Source organism: Diadema antillarum, unplaced genomic scaffold (genome assembly GCF_040938485.1).
Source record: "Diadema antillarum isolate AM-2024a unplaced genomic scaffold, OU_Dant_1.0 seq00002597_RagTag, whole genome shotgun sequence".
Lineage (NCBI taxonomy): Eukaryota > Metazoa > Echinodermata > Echinoidea > Diadematoida > Diadematidae > Diadema > Diadema antillarum.
This window is the reverse complement of record NW_027273197.1, coordinates 27,245-45,599: the sequence shown is the minus strand read 5'-3', so window position 1 is coordinate 45,599 and position 18,355 is coordinate 27,245. Positions and strand designations below refer to the sequence as shown.

At 39.4% G+C, this 18,355-nt stretch overlaps 1 protein-coding gene across 1 annotated transcript; it reads right to left on the bottom strand.

Moving 5' to 3' along the window:
• Positions 1 to 250: 250 nt before the first annotated feature.
• LOC139714982 (uncharacterized) lies at positions 251 to 11,356 on the bottom strand. The gene is made up of 8 exons (XM_071626625.1): positions 11,256 to 11,356; positions 9,370 to 9,660; positions 8,536 to 8,668; positions 6,823 to 6,924; positions 4,226 to 4,286; positions 2,676 to 2,896; positions 1,627 to 1,817; positions 251 to 429 (listed from the first exon to the last, which is right to left on the bottom strand). Exons 2-8 carry the CDS (start codon positions 9,511 to 9,513, stop codon positions 274 to 276), a joined length of 1,008 nt encoding a protein of 335 aa, XP_071482726.1. The 5' UTR covers positions 9,514 to 9,660; positions 11,256 to 11,356; the 3' UTR covers positions 251 to 273.
• Positions 11,357 to 18,355: the final 6,999 nt, after the last annotated feature.

Here is an 18,355-nt window from a genome sequence, read left to right as displayed (position 1 = left end):
TGTCACGCTGAATCATAACAACAAAAGTCTTTAGTTACTTATCATTGAACATGAGAAAAGACTTTTGCAACTTTAACTTGAGTAAGACAAGCAGAAACAAATAAATGAACAAAACAAAAACTAAGTTGGTTTATATGCTAAAACTGTACACTATATAAAAAAGATTTGCTATGAACACATATACAATCGTTGTAAAACATCCTGCATCAATCACAGTTATCACCAACAGGAAGTTTTCCTACGCATTCCTGGCGATGGTGACATCACCACACTTCACATGGAGCCGTTCTGCAGTCCTCCAGGATGCAAGCTGGGAGGGGTTGCCATGACAGCACCTCTTCCAAGGCCACGCCCAAGCCCAACTCTTGGTGGTTGCGATGCACCGAGAGGAGGGAAATCCTCCACTCCATTGGGTATGGATGATTTGTTCTGTGTGGGATAGAGGAGATATAGATGTTGGAAACAAACGTCTCTTAGTTATTTGAAGAAAATACTTCAAAATCTCGAAAAAAAAAATCTTCAGCAGTCCAACGGTGCATGGTATGCCTTTTACCTGTTGAAAACTAGTCCCAAGTATACTTGGGCAGGTGTCATTGGGAAATGGCTGTTCAAGCAAAATCAACTTGTCCTCAATAGGTTTATAGGACAAGATTCACTACATGAATCACACTAGGATTTGTTTACACTACTGAAAATATCTGGGTTCCTGTTGTACATGACATACGGTCAACACGAACAATACTACGACCATGCACGGTCATCTGGGATACCTCTCACCAGGGAGGTGGGAAGAGACCATCTTTCCACCTCCCTGCTCTCACACTATCTCTTCACGACACTAGGTGTACAAACATACCAATCCTGAAGTCTTATTGGTGGGATTAAATGGAAGAAAATATTGGAAGAATGGGAAGTTTCACCCATTTAACTTACGATTTGCAGGTAAAATTTATTCAGCTGATACAAATACAATGTACTGGTAAAAGCTTTAGAACTATTGTACCTCTCTCCTATGAGAGACAACAGGATAATAGAAAGCGCATGTATAATGCCAGTTATTAACTTATGACCTTTTAAGAAGTATATTGCGGACAAATTTAATTTCAATGATCCTAGTTGGATATTGGCATATCTAGCCAGGTGAAGTGACCCATGAACACACATCTTCATCTTTCACCTATTTAATTATCAATTAATCTATTAATTTCCAATACTTGTCACAGTGACATGGGATTAATAAATTGTCATTACTACTGTTATTGTCATCGTCATTGTCAATGACATGAGTACGACTGAAATCAACTCTGAGTGTCATATCGTCGCTGGGGCCACAAGACCTCGTATCTACAAAGTGTCAAATGTTCAGGAGAGCCAAAAAACATGGCAGCCAAAGCACTGTGGCGAATAGGATAGCCTTTCCTTTGACATGCCGTGGTGGCTTCATTTTTGGAGAAAGACAATTGGGATTTGGACAGGACATCACTTAGCCCATTATTTGACCATAAATCCAAAAAAGTCATTTTCACCAAAATTGCAGATACAAGGTCTTTTCACCCCAGCGACGATATGCAAGATCCTCAAGGATGCATACTGATTGAAGAAAAGCGTCATGAATTGACAACCTACCTGAAGTCCCCCTGGACTCGCCGCCATTCCGCCCGGCCTGGGCCCACCGGTCACTGGCTGGCTGGCAGCCGGCTGGGGTTGTGATCCCCAAAGGTTGGCAGCCATCACACGGCCCCGAAACTGGCCCCTGCCCAGTCCCGCTGTGTTGATTTGCTTCTTGGTGGTCACTGGGGTCGGGCCTGCTGTCCGATCTGAATGGACACACACAGACATTTGTACTGCAAATTACCAGACATTCCAAAGAGGCCACTGCACATGTAATATGTATAGCACTTGGTAGGATTAGATATTACATGTATAATATTCTCTTCACTATATGAAGCAAAAAAAGCGCTGAAAACTGCTTATCCAATGAAGGCCAGTCAATGGAGTAAAATGGAGTCAAAAGGGGCCTGAGCTTTCGATCCTAGCAGAATCTTCGTCAGAGGCAAAATTACAAACAAGCAGGGAAAGCAATCACATATAAGAACTTCAAACAACAACAACAGACAGGGACAGGCTGGGTACACAGAACACAGAAAACAAAGAAGAAGAACTTTCTTTGTTCTGTGTACCCAGCCTGTCCCTTTCTATTCTTGTTGTGTGAAGTCCTTATGTGATTGCTTTCCCTGCCTGCTTGTCATTTTGCCTCTGACGAAGATTCTGCTACGATCGAAAGCTCAGGCCCCTTTTGACTCCATCCTCTTCACTCTATGAATAAAAAAATCCCTTCTATTTCCCTTCTCTTTCCTTTTTGTTTTGTTCACTTGAAATATTGCTCAATGCATGTGTAGTCATTTAGTTTTGAAGACAAAATTGGTCATACATCAAATAGGTTTGTTCATTAATCTGGTAAAAATAACAAACAAAAATAAAACCATACAAGAACTTTTCACAAAAGGACAAGGCGTAAATTCACACTTAAAATACTATTTCTTAGATAGCATCTTGGCAGATGCTTGCATTTTGGAAATAATTGTAACTTTTGAAGAAATACAACTGTAAATTCAAACTGAAAAAAATAAAAAAAAATCTCACAAAAAGACACATTTTGCCACTAGAGTACCTACCTGCTGTGGTGTTAGTGGTGGGCGGTGAGACCCGAGGTTGAGGTTGTGGTTGTGGTGGCAAGCCAGGCTGTGGTTGGTGCTGTTGCTGTTGCTGCAACTGCTGGTGGAGCTGTTGTGCGATGGCCGCGGCTTGTGCCGGCTGCCGCGGCAACCGCATCTCTGGCTGATAGTTGCCCACAGCTCTTGGTGCCCCCCTGCCCTTTGGCTGTGGCAGGTGGTTACTGAAGGAAAAGTGAAAAAGTATCCACATACAATCCTCAAGCAATCTCTCAATTTTTCCTCTTCAGTTGTACAGTGTACTCCTGTCATAACAAATACGGTAAAAATGAAATTCCAGTTACAATAAAATAAAAATCCAGGCGGCAGCATTGTCCTACCTACGTTTTTTATTGTGTATTTGCTCGGTTATAATGAAATTTCGATATAACGAAAGAAAACTGCCAATCCCGAGGACTTTTATTGTTTATTTGTTCAGTTATAATGAAATTTCGATATAACGAAAGAAAACTGCCAATCCCGAGGACTTTTATTGTTTATTTGTTCAGTTATAATGAAATTTCGATATAACGAAAGAAAACTGCCAGTCCTGAGGACTTTTATTGTTTATTTGTTCAGTTATAATGAAGTTTCGATATAACGAAAGAAAACTGCCAGCCCTGTGGACTTTGTTATAACGGCAGTGCACTGTATCAAGGGAAACATTAAAGGACAAGTTCACCTTCATAAACATAAGGATTGAGAGAATGCAACAATGTTAGTAGAACACATCAGTGAAAGTTTGAGGAAAATTGGACAATCGATGCAAAAGTTATGAATTTTTAAAATTTTTGTGTTGGAACCGCTGGATGAGGAGACTACTACAGCTTGTGAGTCATATGCGTACAACAGTATAAAGAAAATATAAAGAAAATTCAACATATTCTCACTTTTTTCACATAATAAAAGAGCACTTGACTTGGCTCTTTCTAGAGGCAGGGGGAATAATATTACCCATAACATTTGTCGGTAACGAGTCGGGGGAATGTGAACTTTTTTCATAAGATGAAATTTTGTGAAATTCTCTTTATATTTTCCTTATATTGTTGTACGCATCTGACATCTAAGTTATTCACACACTGCAGTAGTCTTCTCATCCAGCGGTTACTGCACAAAAACTTCAAAAATTCCTAACTTTTGAACGGATTGTCCGATTTTCCTCAAACTTTCAATGATGTGTTCTACTAATATTGCTACATTCTCTCAATCCTTATGTTTATGAAGGTGAACTTGTCCTTTAATCTAAAGACTGGCCATTACAAACTGTGACACATAGTGACTTCCACAGCAGTTTGTGTAAAGAAGCACATCTCTGAATAGCAATCACCTTTGTACAAGGGAAAGTGAATGGTTTTGCCAATGAGCATTATCCATGCTTACTCTCCTGTCGAAATTCATGCACAGATCAATGGGACTTTTTCCACGAAAATTCACTGGTTTCCCCTCAGAAAAGGATGAAACACTATTGCTGAGCAACGCATGAAAACCAATAGATGGGACTAAAGAAAACTTACCCATTCTGCCCCTCTCTTCTTGACTGCCAGTACTCTCTCTCTCTGTTATCCATGGCGAGGTCTAGCAAAGAGGAAGAAGAAAAATAAAAGGAGAAATACAAATGTAGCGCTACGAAACACCTCCAAAATAAATGAATAATTGCACGCAAATCAGACTGTGCAAGGCCCAGTAGCACAGAAATACAGTGCAATGGGAAAGCTGGCTCGACTCGGGTGTATTTGGGAATCTCTGTTACAAATTAGTGTAAAACATGATATATTCGCGGCATGAAATTTTCGCGAATTGGAGCCGACAGCCTTTTTCGTGGCATGAAATTTTCGCGAATTGCTACTGCCATTCAATGCATGTAGTGTAGACAAAAGCTTTCGCGTGCATTTTAATTTCGCAAATTTTGGCGCTCGCGAAATTCGCGAAATTAAAGTGCACGCGAAAATTCCTCGTTTTACAGTATAATGCAGAGCTTTATCACTGATCTCTATGTACATTTAAAGGGCAAGTTCACCTTCATAGACATGTGGATTGAGTGAATGCAGCAATATTAGTACCGCACACATCAGTGAGACTTTGAGAAAAATTGGACAACCCGTTCAAAAGTTATGAATATTTGAAGTTTCTGCTCAGTCACTGCTGGATGAGAAGACTACTATAATAGCTTGTGATGTCACATGAGTACAATGATAGAAAGAAAACATAAAGAAAATTCAACATATTTTCACTTTTCTCGCATAATAAAAGAACGCTTGACTTGCCTCTTTTAGAAGACAGGGGGAATGATATTACCCTTAATATACATTTGTACATCAGTGTCAGGATGACGAAATGTGCACTTTTTTTCAAAAAGCTAAATTTTGTGAAATTCTCTTTCTATTTTCCTTACATCGTTGTACAATTGACATCCTATACTGTAGTAGTCTTCTCATCCAGCAGTTACTGCACAGATAATTTAAAAATTCATAACTTTTGAACGGATTGTCCGATTTTCCCCAAACTTTCACTAATGTGTTCTCTTAGTATTGCTGTAATCACATAATCCACATGCATATGAAGGTGAACTTGTACATACACAGCTGAAGAATCTGCACTGGAGTAGGATGTTACTGACAAGTACACTTCGATGCACGTACATAGGTATGAAAGGAATCGCTGACAGGCACTTTTATTCTAGTAGGCCTGCACTACTCCCTATTTTCAAATGTGCCCATGAAGGTCAATTCAATCAGGCCAACCTCTCTCCTCTACCCAGTCTTTAAAAGACAAAATAGAATAGCACTGTGATCTGGAAAAAGTTGTGACAACTTACACACCTAGAGAGGGTGGCACATAGACTTATTCAAAACATGAAGAATTCATATCCTTCTGAACTACTTGTGTGATTTTCTACAGACTTTCACTGCCTGTTATGCCAATATGTCCACTCACAATTATCACATCAACATGTTTGGGGATAGTTCTTGTGAAAACATTGTGAATCCTTAAAATTCTGGAACTGACTCATTTATGGTCTCATTTTGATGAAAGCTCTTCAATTTTGTGTATCTGATTTCACTCCTATCTTTAAAGCTTCTACCTCATAAATTAAATAGGAAGTTCCCAAAAATGCATGCCAGGATTGAATGAATGCAGCAAAATGAGTGGAACACAACATTAAGGTTTGAGAAAGATTGGACAATCAGTTCAATATTATGGGTTTTTGAAAGTTTTAGTGGTGCCATTGCTGGATGAGACGACTACAACAGTTCTCCATGAAGAATTATCTAATTTCTAACCTACTGTTTACTGTATACGCTATATATTTCGCGGGGGTTTTATTTTCGCGAATTTCGCGAGTCGGGAGCTATTCGCGAAATTAACAACACGCGAAAATATTACCTTCCAAAAAGAATCCCTTGCCTTGATGATACGAACATTTCAGTACTAGTATACCACGTCACGGCTTACCGAACAGACCATACTGGCTAAGCTTGTTTACGCACGTCCACGTCTACTTACGACTACTGTAGAGAGCCAATCCATTATCGCAAGGGGACCACTCGTCAGAAATCTAGTGCGATGGACTTAACCACTTCAAAAATGTTGAATTCTAACTTACTAGTTCGCAGAGTTTGGTAAGTTTTTTTCATGCAGTGTATTCTAGTATCATTCTTATTTGCTAGTAAGTTGAAAATTCACACTTTCTTTGCCACTTCATATTTTCTCTGGTCCCCCAATCGCGAATTTAACCACTCGCGAAAATGTGTGACAGCGGCAATTCGCGAAAATTTATGTACGCGAAAATTATAGCGTATACAGTAATTTTCCCGGAACTTCACTGATGTGTTCTGCTAATATTGCTGCATTCACTCCATTCATACATATATTTGGAGACTCTTCCCCTTTAAACACACTGCATCTTAATAGTTGGCCACAACTCTGTGTCAAAACTACAATGGAGGCAGTAAGGGCAACATTATTCTCCACAATCAAAATCTCTCTACACATGCAACAGTCAGCTACTGCAGTCAAGAGGGGTTTATACAGACCCCCTGAACTCAAGGACATCACAAAACAATGGTAGGGAGCATTCATACCAGCATTCTATCAGAACTTCATCCCTTACCGTCATCCCAGTTTTCGGTCGGCGGATGGTGGTATTCCTCGTCATTGTTGTAATATGGCACCTTAGTGTAGCCTTTGCAGTAAGTAGTATGTGAGTCATATCCTGTAGACACAATGTTACAATTTTAAGGTTAGCACCTAGAATGGTTGCCCTGCACTTCTACCTACTATATGTTAAGAGACAAGACATGAATTATTACTTATCTCCAGCTTTTTCCTTACTGTTTGGAATCAACAAATAATAATGTGTCAAACTGACAGAGAAGTTCAATTAATCAGGAAAAGGGACTCCCATGTGAAATTCATGACCAGGATCCAATTGTTTCCTATGTTTATCATCATCATGGTAGTCAGTTTAAGCTGCTGTTTTACCAGGTACCACAACTAGTGAAGTTTCGTCAAATATTAGACATAAAATACAAAAGTTGTGGGTTTTAAAAGTTTCATATATTTTTTTTTTCATCAAACACATGCAGAGTGAGAGGACAAAGGTGATGATCACTCTACAACCCTCCCATTGGTACGTATGCAAAAACAAACAGATAAAAATCATGCTTTTGGACTTTTGGTAGATGATTTAGCAACTGCAATCCCCCTCCCCCCCCCCCCCCCCCCCCCCACACACACACACACACCTAAAAAAAGAAAGAAAAAAGTTACCGTTGCTAGGTGTGTACAAGACTCGTGTGTTAAGGATACTGATACACCTTTTTCTTATTGATTTCATGGACATACAGTACATTGTAACAAGATTCATGTACAGGTCAATGCGACACCTGTGAGGTGTGATGACATTAGATGCCTCTGCCAATCTTGAATGTTGTTGTGACTAATATCATTGGTTTGTGAAACATGAGAAACCTATAAACATTCTTTTCACCTGACCTTGCGCACTATCACGGTAACACCAATCTCTTTGAGTACTTCAAGTGCCTACAACCATGGAAAACCCCAGTGTCACATACACTGTCCAAAGTCCTTAAACAAGTTTGAGGCACAAGTGCAGACTTGCACTTGCTTGACTGAAACCCATCATGATGGTAACTGATGACCTTTGAACTCTTTATGTGCCATGGTGTTCTCATAAAAAGAGATGGGTGTAATCTGGAAGAGAAAGTGTTTAATGAGTGTAATTTTTTTTTGTTATCTCTTGACATGAGACTTTATCTTTTAATGATTCTCATCTAACCAACTCTTCCTACATCCCTTTCTCCCATCTTCAATGACCCCCACCCCACCCAGCCCCCCAAAAAAGAATTCAAATCTAAAATACCAAGATGACGTGAAATGATGCATTAATCAGACTTTGATCTTACCAGTGCATTCTAAGTGTCTACCACATCCTACCTACTTTTAAGAATACACTTCTCATCAATGATCCAATTTATTCCAATTTTTCCTCCCACACTTGCATCTTGTAGAATTACATTGTTGGTATCATCACAAATACCTCCAGAAATTGTAAATAATTCTCATAATGAAAAGGACAAATCCTTCCAAAGTAGGTGAACTCACTAAGCTATTTGATTCATAATCCTTTCCCCAATACGTGGATTTTGCCCCTTCCTTTCCATCATACTTTTCTTAAAATGAAGTCAGATGAAACCCACATGTGATATTAGCTTTAATATGCTGTTTGAGCAAATACAAAAAGCAGAATTGATGACTTTTGACCCAAGTCTTCTTTATCTACTGTCATCCCCGTAGAACATACCTTCTTGTAGCGCCATGTCCCTCTCTATGCATGCTTTGTCTGGACAGTTCGCTACGTGGTGGCGGGCTTCTGGTTGTGGCACAAGATGGCGGGCGTTGAATGGACATGTGAACATCTCTTTTCCAACATAGTTCTAAAGATTGCACCGAAGAAACAATAAATTTAAAGAAATTGCTTATTCTAATATAGCACATGTGGAAAACATCCTCTAACACATTCAAGATTGGCCAATGGACTACCATCGTTAGGGTGGCTAAAAATTGCCATTAGAACTCAGAAACTACAGGAAATGATTCTTAAGAAATGTTCCCCTTTCATTTGAATACTCAACATTAGTGACCGCCTAGCCCAAAACCCACAAAAAGTAGGCTAAAATGAATGTCCACTTTCTACATATTGTACTTCCAAGGGTAAGCTTTCAGCTTCAATATATGAACTTGTTAAAATTGGACCATCTCAACAACCCACTGAAAAGTGATTTACATTTAAGAGTTAGGTTGTGCAATATAAAAAGGAAACAAGATAATTGAAAAGTGGGGTCACTCAAGCATGCTTTAAAAAAGTATCAATTTCCCATTGAAGCAGCGCCTGTCCCAAAAATTATGGTCCAGAAATCTCCTAATATTTCAATTGAAGTTGTTGTTGGTGGGTTTTTTTTAATGCCCCAAGAATCTGCAAGAATCTTCAGCTTATTAAAGGAGGCAGACTTAACCAGGAGAAGAAGAAGACTCTAGGATGAGTAGGAGAACTTTTCACAAGAAGTTTTGATGACGAGGTATCCTAGTCTAGGGCATTGTAGCTCTGGAAAAAAAAAGGTATATATTAATGCTCTACCTTGCGACATTTCATGAGATGAAATGGGAACCGCGAGACTCGGATGCGATGCACCTTGTCGTACGGACATTCAACCAGCTCGTCCGGATCAACGGTGCTCGAGTCTGCCAGCTTCACTGGTACAGCTCGCTGCTCGGGCTGCATGTACTCATCCTTGCTGATGATGGTGTCGAAACCCCTCCTCTCTTCGCCATGGCAACAGATGTTGGATGGAGAACTACTTCTCCTGGGAATCACCTCGCATAAAGGAGGCAGTCGCTGCTCAAATGCTGATGTCAATGGTTTGGATTTCTATAAAGAGTAGATTTTAGGTCATCAATAAAAATGGGGAAAGGAAAAGAAACACACAGAAATCCAACAAACTAGGATCTAGAATTCTACAAATAAAAATTATGACTCAAGTCAAGGTCTGCACACCCAAGAACTTTGCAAATCTTCTTCAAATTCGGTAAGACAAAAGTACCACAATTTCTCTGTAAGTTCAAGGCTAGCATATGCAAACAGTGGTCAGTGTTAGTTGTTGATCGACTGGCAACTGAAAATAGTGAAATCTTTCAATCAGGCAATTATTACTTCACTGCACCGCTCAAGCTCACAGCTCTGCTGGTGAGCCGTTGCAAAGTTTGGCAAAGACAAAGTGCTTTACATTGAATTTTTTGTCAAATGCGGCTTTATGGTTAAATTTAAAAGAAAAGGAAACACAGAGACGGAGATTTTTACAGTTATAGACAATGCAACATTTCTTGAACTTGATGAAGCAGCAGTGAAGTTCCAAAACAAAGATTTAAATAAACCCTGCTATGCTTACAAGGAATAAGGCAAAGTCTACAAAAGTAAGTTAGTTTCAATAGTGAATATGCGAACGACTGTACAGTGTCAGTAGACCTACTGGTTGAGGTAGGGATTCATGTTTTGAAAATTCCCAAGTGAGATAATGAAAAGCCTCTTATGAAACATGAAAGAGCATGTAATTTTAAGGATGATTCAATGTTTATTTGATGAAAATTGGTATTCAAATGGCCGAGATATCCAAAAAAGTGCTAATAATAAAAGGCGACATGCCCCAACTTTAACCCGTTGAGGACGGTTTGATTTTGCTACAACACGCATTTCCCATAGACACCTGCCCGAGTATACTCGGGACTCGTCCTAAACGGGTTAATATTAGTAGTCAGTATATCTCTTTGTTTACCTTGTTTTGGGATATCTCAGCCATTTCAAAACCGATTTTCATCGAATAAACTTTTGATACCCCTTAAGTTAGAACCGCATGCTCTTTGAGTGACATCTCATAGAGTGGTTTCTGAATATCTCACAAAACGTTAAAAGCTAAATCTTCACCTCGACCAGAACTGTACACACCCTAAAGTTTACTTTACATTGTACGTGCAGGGCTGCCAACTGAGTCTCACTCATCGAGAGTGAGACTCACTCAGTTTGGTCCTTTCTCACTCTAACGACACGTTACAATAAAATACAACTTTATTTCATTTGCATGCATTTCTATTGATCTCACTTATTTTGACTCCTAAATTATAGCATTCCATTGGCCTATGGGAGTCTCACTCTCAACTAGTTTCCAATGTTGGCACGGTCGGTACAGCCGACATGACAGGGAATTGCGATGTCAGGGATCCAGGAAAGCATTGTCAGTGTCAGTGACACTACCATGACTAGAAGCTTCTACTGACAGTGCTAACATTAGTGTTGTTGACAGTCTACATGCAGCCGCTGGTCAGTCATGACAGTGACGGGATCGGGAGTGAGCAAACAATAAAAATAGCATGCCGATAAAAATTTATCACACTGCGACATACGTGACACGATCTTACTGTAAGACACACATTTGGGCAAGCCCCCTTTGAAAGCATGTACCCTAGGCCTACCTTGCATATCTACTGTACATCCACTTCTTCTATTTTTATAGTTTTAGAGTTGTCACACTCCACATTACGTCCCACCACTAGTTAGTTTCCACCATCGAGTATTCTGCACTCAAATTCATGCACCACGCGCGCTGCACGTATTCATCACACATGCTAGCGCTTGTACTAGTTCACGCAGTGAAAGTCGCTGTCTCCTCTGTCGAGAACACGTTCGACTACATTACGTAATTTTTGTTGCGGGCATACATGCAATACATGCGAATTGGTATATCGGACTAGACTGAATGTAGCGCGCACTTGATTCAGCTGCAAACCACGGGTGGTTTGCACGCGCGCAGTCAGCAGTAGCTGGCGCACTCGCACTTACGGTCGTACGGTTGGTACAGTAAGAGTTCTGTGGTCCAGCCAAGGAAGGAGGCTGGGGGATGTTTTCATCGTCGTTGGTTTGTCTGTTTGCAAAATAACTTTATAACTTTATGAGTGAATTTGAATGAAACTTGCAGGAAAAGTTGACAATGACATATGTTTAAAATTTTGCTAGTGATTCTTGAATTTTACGGCAAGCGAACCGGAACACTTATGTTTTTTTTTTCTTTTGGTTGTTGTGAATTGTTTGTTTGTTTGTTTTTGCGTTTTGTTTTGTTTTTTGTTTTGTTTGTTTGTTGTTGTTGTTTTGTTGTTTTTTTGTTGTTGTTGTTGTTGTTTTTTTTTTTTTTTTGGGGGGGGGGGGGGCAAAATCTCGGCGGGCGCACTTACAAGTGACGGAGTGAAATCCTCGGCGAGGGAGCGAAGCGACCGAGCGGGGGTATATCACGGTATTAAGGACTAATGTCTTTAGTTGTAAAAATAGAGTGCAAAAGTCGCGTTTATAGAGCATTTTAAAAGCATATAGGGACTTAAACATGGCGAATAAAAATTTAGTGTGACGGACTACGATTATAACATACGGGGGTAGGGGGCCTACATATTTCATGTGACGGTGTAAGATTCCGAAGTGACCGAGCGGGGGAGGGTGTGGGAGGGGGATACCCCCTCCCTTGAAAGGGATTTTTTTGCAAAATCAGAGTAAAAAAAAGTCGCGTTTATAGAGCATTTAAAAGCAAATTTCTAGGGAAGTCAACATGCCAAAAGAAAAAAATAGTGTGACGGACTACAGTTAAAACATACGGGAGTACATTATGTGACGGTGTGAGATCCTTGGGGAGGGAGCGAAACGACCGAGTGAGGAAGGGTGCGGAAGGGGGGTATCACGGTAGGGACTTTTTGTAAAAACAGAGTGTAAAAGTCGCGTTTACAGAACATTTTGATTCAAATTTCTGGGGAATTAAACATAGTGAAACTAAAATCACTGCGAAGGACTATCATCATAACTTATGAAAACTGTTCATTTTACCATAATGTACGGACAGAGAGAGCGAGCCACTTTCATTTTCCCATTCGTTTGAAATGTATTCATAATGATCGCATTGCTCGAGTAAATCTTATATTGCTAAAAAGCATAGAAGAAAGGGACTCTTTGTAAGGTTTACTAAAGGTATGTTTCACAGGGTCCTGTCTTATAAAACTTTTGATAGAAATCAATCAATCACAAATCTCTTGAAAGCTGCAATCAATCGCAACCTGTGATTGATTGATTTAGTGCAGTTCTCCGTCTTAATTTCAATCATAACTTTTTTTTTATATAGAATGGATTTGCATTCAATCGTAAAGTTTTGATTGATTTGAAGTCTTTATAAGACGGGGCCAGGGGGCACACTCGAGGACGCGAGTCTATCATCTATACACTAAATAAAATTACTCATAAGTAAATATTAATATATAATAGATATTAATTATGATTTTCGCCCCGTGAATGGTTACTTTTCTTTCTCCTTTCCGTTTTTGTTGTTTAATGCATAATCATAGAGCAAAGATTTAGCATCTGTATTCTCATGGCTAATTCTGCCTTCCATCAATAACCATAGTAATTATGAAAGGCATTCAACATGAGGAACCACCGTACTTGCTCTAAGTAGGTTCCATCATATTTCACGCTTTTATTCTTAACGGACCGAATGCTCTGATTCTGTCATTTACTATAAAACAGATCTATATCGCATTGTGTTGTCGATTTAATTTCGTAGCACTTATACGGGTTTTTTTCCCCTTAATGTTATGCATTGTGATAATCTATGATGCTTTTTATTTATTCATTTATTTTTTTTTTTTGGTCCAGTGATATGTACATGTATTCTATAATAATTGTGTATTATGGTTTTCATGTAAAATATAAGAATCAATTCGATTTAGTGCAATTCAATACAAAACCATAAAACCTCGGAAGTGACAGCCTTCAAAGTTGCCATTGACTTGTCGGTCGCCATCGAGATCAGCTAGTTCAGCTGATTTCCCCTCATCATTTTGGGACCCATTTTTTTCCTTAAGATCGTATTTTTCTTTAGTTTTTTTAAAAATGAAATTTCAAACGGGTTTTCATCCGCCGTCGTCATCAAATAAACTTTGAATGCCTCTTACACCTTGTACGCTTTTTCATTATTTCATAAGTCATTTTTAAGTATATCGCGAAAAGTTTAAAGCTGAATGGGTCAATCATCACCTCAACCAATACTATATAATATCCCTACTGATCTCGGCACACACAATCTCGTTAGCGTCTGAACTGAACTTCTTTTCTGTGAGATTAATCGTGTCATGTTATGATATCGACACAGCAGATCGTACTTTCCCAATTCAATTTGTCCCTTCATACCTCCATCGGTCTCGTCGACCTCACCTAAAACGTCGACGTCGGAGAATGGGATACCTTTCCCCTATTATGATGTCAACATTGTTCCACCTGAATCTCGCCAAGTCTGTGTTAATCGCGCGAGTATAGTCGAACCAGGCCACCTCGATCCCTGGTCGAACCCTGTGACTGCGATCGACCTTCTTGGCTCCGAATTGAGCGCAATATTTACGAGCAATGATGAGTATAACGTCATCAAAAAACTCAGATCGCATCCTCTTCTTCGCACTCGCGTCGTTTGCCCTTGGCTATTGCGTGGTCAAGCTAGCTTCTTCGCCGATTTTGTCCACGCAAATTTGCGGCTTTCCAATCCCGGCTTTTTACTGAGCTTTCTGGACTTAAAAACTGGAGTTTCCTTACTACTTGGATGGAACTCCTGTTGCTGAAATAATTTAATGGTGGAAATACAAATCTCATTCTTGGAATTCCATTCCCCTTGGATATTATTATACCCCAGCTTATCATAGTTCGCTTAATAATCTTTGGACTCTTCATTGGGTGTTAAGAAAGGGAAGAGGCCTATAGCTACTGGACCAAATATTTTCATTATGTATCTCAATCTGCTTGGACGCCAAAGCACGAAAGACATTACAGGGGGTGAAAGAGATTCAGATGACCCGGGAAGTTGGGGTGCGAGGAGCGGCGGTGAGTCGGTGACGATCGATGAGGAGCGGCGGTCTTTACCAAACTCACAGCAAGAAGAATGTAAACGATGCAAAATATCCATAAGTTATAACGTCTCTGCGGTCAGACTTTGTTTCTGACTGACTGGCTTTACTAGCAAGTGTCAGACGGCAACTGGTTTATTTCCACGTCAGGTTGTTTCTGCTATAATATTATGTAACACTTGAAAGGGCTATTTACCCTTGGGAGGCGGGGAGCGCGAGGTCGGTGGCATGGCAGTGTTTTACTGTAAGGAGGTGATTCATCATGGCCAGTGATGATGCTTTGGGCAAAAATCAGAGGTAGTATTATCAAAAGGACTGCAGCTGTGACATAGAATGGTCTATACGTCTGCTGTGGTGATATGCAGTATAGAGTATGCAATCTTGCAGTGCACAACACTTCTAGCTTGTATAGCCATAGGCCTACAGGCTTTAATAAATACAACATAATAAACTGTATTATACAAACACAAATAGCAGGCACCCTGAAAACAGTTTTATTGTGAGATACAAACTTTCGTCAGCAAAATGCAAGAGTCGAGTCGAGGACCGAGGGCTTTGCTTTGCTTTGTACAGAATCAACTTAATTTTTAGGGGCAGTATACACAGTATTCAGTAATCACCATAACCAACGCATAACGCTAGCTGCTACCTGTAACCGCTTGGAAATATTACTTTTATAAACATGAGAACAACAAAAGACTGATTCAACATACCGTTTTACTGCCCGAATGCCACGGACAAAGTTATCATTATCCTCGCCGTTTCAATCACAGCAACAGCGTAATTCCATAGACGACGAGTGTCGTGTATACTAGTACTGTGCGATAAAAATGTGTGAGAGAGATGTGAATGTGATGTTGGGGCTGAACCGTGCAGGCACTTGGACAACGTCGATGACGTCATGATTTTCTCCGAAGTCCACAACAAGTAACAACGTTCAAAGTGAATTTCGCAGAAATGCAGGCGCTAGCCTTGGACAACGTCGATGACGTCATGATTTTCTCCGAAGTCCACAACGAGTAACAACGCGCTCAAAGTGAATTTCGCAGAAATACGCTAAAAAAAAAAAAGAGAGCGAAAAAAGTCATGGCTATCAGTCAGTATGTCCAAGAATAAACGTTTATAGTCTCAGGTGTATATAAAGTCCCGAAAGATGACGTCGACGTGCAGCTGCGCTCGATGAAGTGGTGGCCTGTTTATCATACCCCCCCCCCCCCCATACCCATGGATGCCGCAGTGATTGTATTTATTATTGGCTATTGCGATAATAATGTTTTTATTTTTCTCTCACTATCAGAGGTAAGAACCATTATCATAACAGCACATAATGTCGACATACAGGCTGAGTTATTTAATAACGTATAAACGTATAAGGGAAGATTATAAATGTAGGGCCCGATAATGCATATGAACGATATCCAATATATACGAGAATATCACTTTAATGAGGAGAGGAATATGTTTAAGACTATTTATACAGTATGCAATGTCCGAGGGATTCTATGAATGACCCTCGGCAGTAGCACAATGCATGGAGTGTGGTGATTAAGTGTTTAGCCAGTAGCAAAAACAAAGGACATGGTGTATGGAAGTTTGAGCGCATGGTCAGTGGGGATTATCCACTTTCCAAATAAACCACTGCATCATGAGGCGTTTCAAGGGCTATAGAGGACCCCCAATTCACATAATACGCACACACGGACACACACACACACGCACAGAGAGACGCACACTATTGTGGTTCTGCGACCCCTGCAGTCATGATCTTGAGTCAAAACAAATCGATGATCATAAAAGCGCAAAATTAATGATTTCTGGGAAGCAAAGGCACTTGAACTACGGAAGTTCTTATATTTTTTCAGTATAGGCCTGATTACAATAATGCTCCGATTGCAGGTCACAATATCAAGAGAGGAGAGAGAGGGAGATCGAGAGAGATAGGGAGAGGAGAGTGATAGAAAGAGAGAATTAATAAAAATAGATGGATTGAGAAATAAATAAATAAACACATAAACAAATATGTGCACACTAGAATGAATGAATGAATGAATGAATGAATGAATGAATGAATGAATGAATGAATGAATGAATGAATGAATGAACGAATTAATGAATTAATTAATCAATTAATTAATGGAGGATGAAGCAAGCAAGCCAGCAAACACAATCTTGTTTTTGGTATAAGTTTGCCGTACAATGATGGTTATGTAGAATCTACAACGACACTTGCTTACCATCATGCTTGTTTGATGTTTGATTATTCAATTGATTTATTTCCTGGATTTGATGATCATGGAAGATTGAGTGTTACTATTCATTTTTGATGCGTCGTCACGAAAGCCGTAGATATTATTTGGGAAAACAAGTTTTCAGTAATCAATTGACAGATATAATATATCGCTCATCAGAAGCTATGATAAAGCTTAACATAATTATCCTGCAGCTTCTAAACGAAATATTGATGTATTGAATATTAGACAACTGTAAAGGTACCATTATTACCGAAGTCGTCTTTACGTGTACTACTGATCTCTGCCTTTACACGGATTACCTAATGGTGCACCAAATAATGTTGTTCATTTATTCATTCATTCATCTATTTACACTTTTTATTCATTTACTCTCATTGATCACAGCGTGATAGTGAATTCCATTAGTAGTAATTGGAAATTAGCGACAACATTGGTCGAGCATCATAACTATACAACGCCGTATTTTCTGATGATTTTTTTTTTCTTGTAAGGTTCAGGATCTTATTATGATATTAGCCTCAGGGTTCATGGCTGCTCGATTGTATAAACCTCAGGCCCTTTTAGGGGGGTGGTTCTTGGGACTATATAATAAATTAATTCTGAAATGATCGAATATTATTTCGATTTGCAGAAGGCCTGCGCTTCTCTTGGCTTCCTTTCAAACCAAACTATCTATGTCAAAAGATATCTTGTTCACTTAACACAGCTATGTTACCAACTTGAGGATTGGCGTTTGGTTAGATCTTTACTTTAAATGTTGTCTTCTTTTTTATTTCAGCTGGATCAAAACTACACGTATTTTGGGGGCATTTTTCAAGGAACTTTTTCAAATTCAATAACTTATGTTACCTCACTGACCTTGCGTGTCTTGATAGTGAATAATTCCCTTTGAGGAAATTAAACCACGAGACTGAAAAAACAAACAAACAAAAAACTGTAGGTACATACAGACTAACACAATACACAACCATGATCCACGATCTTAAATTATCTTGAATCATGTTTGAAGAATAAAAAATTATGTTTTTGAGGTAAAAATAGTACCAGTGGTACATATATTATAGTATCTTGGCGCACAGTTTACGACCAACAAGGGTGCCTTCAGTGCGCTGAATGCAATGAAGGATGCACTTCTCTGCAAAAGCTCAGAAGATGGTTAGATGTTGACATAGGGAGGGAGAGGGAGAGGGAGGAGTGGGGACGGTGATCATGTTACTCCTTTTTCGTATCCCATACCGACGTTCAATCAAGCCAATCAAAATCCATCTGACTAAATAGTCGTTGTGATGACTGTTTATATTGCTCTATTTCACTCCAAACCTACACCAATCAAGAACAAAAAAAAAAGAAAGACAGAGAGAACGAAGAAGAAATATAAGAAGTCATAGTCTATGT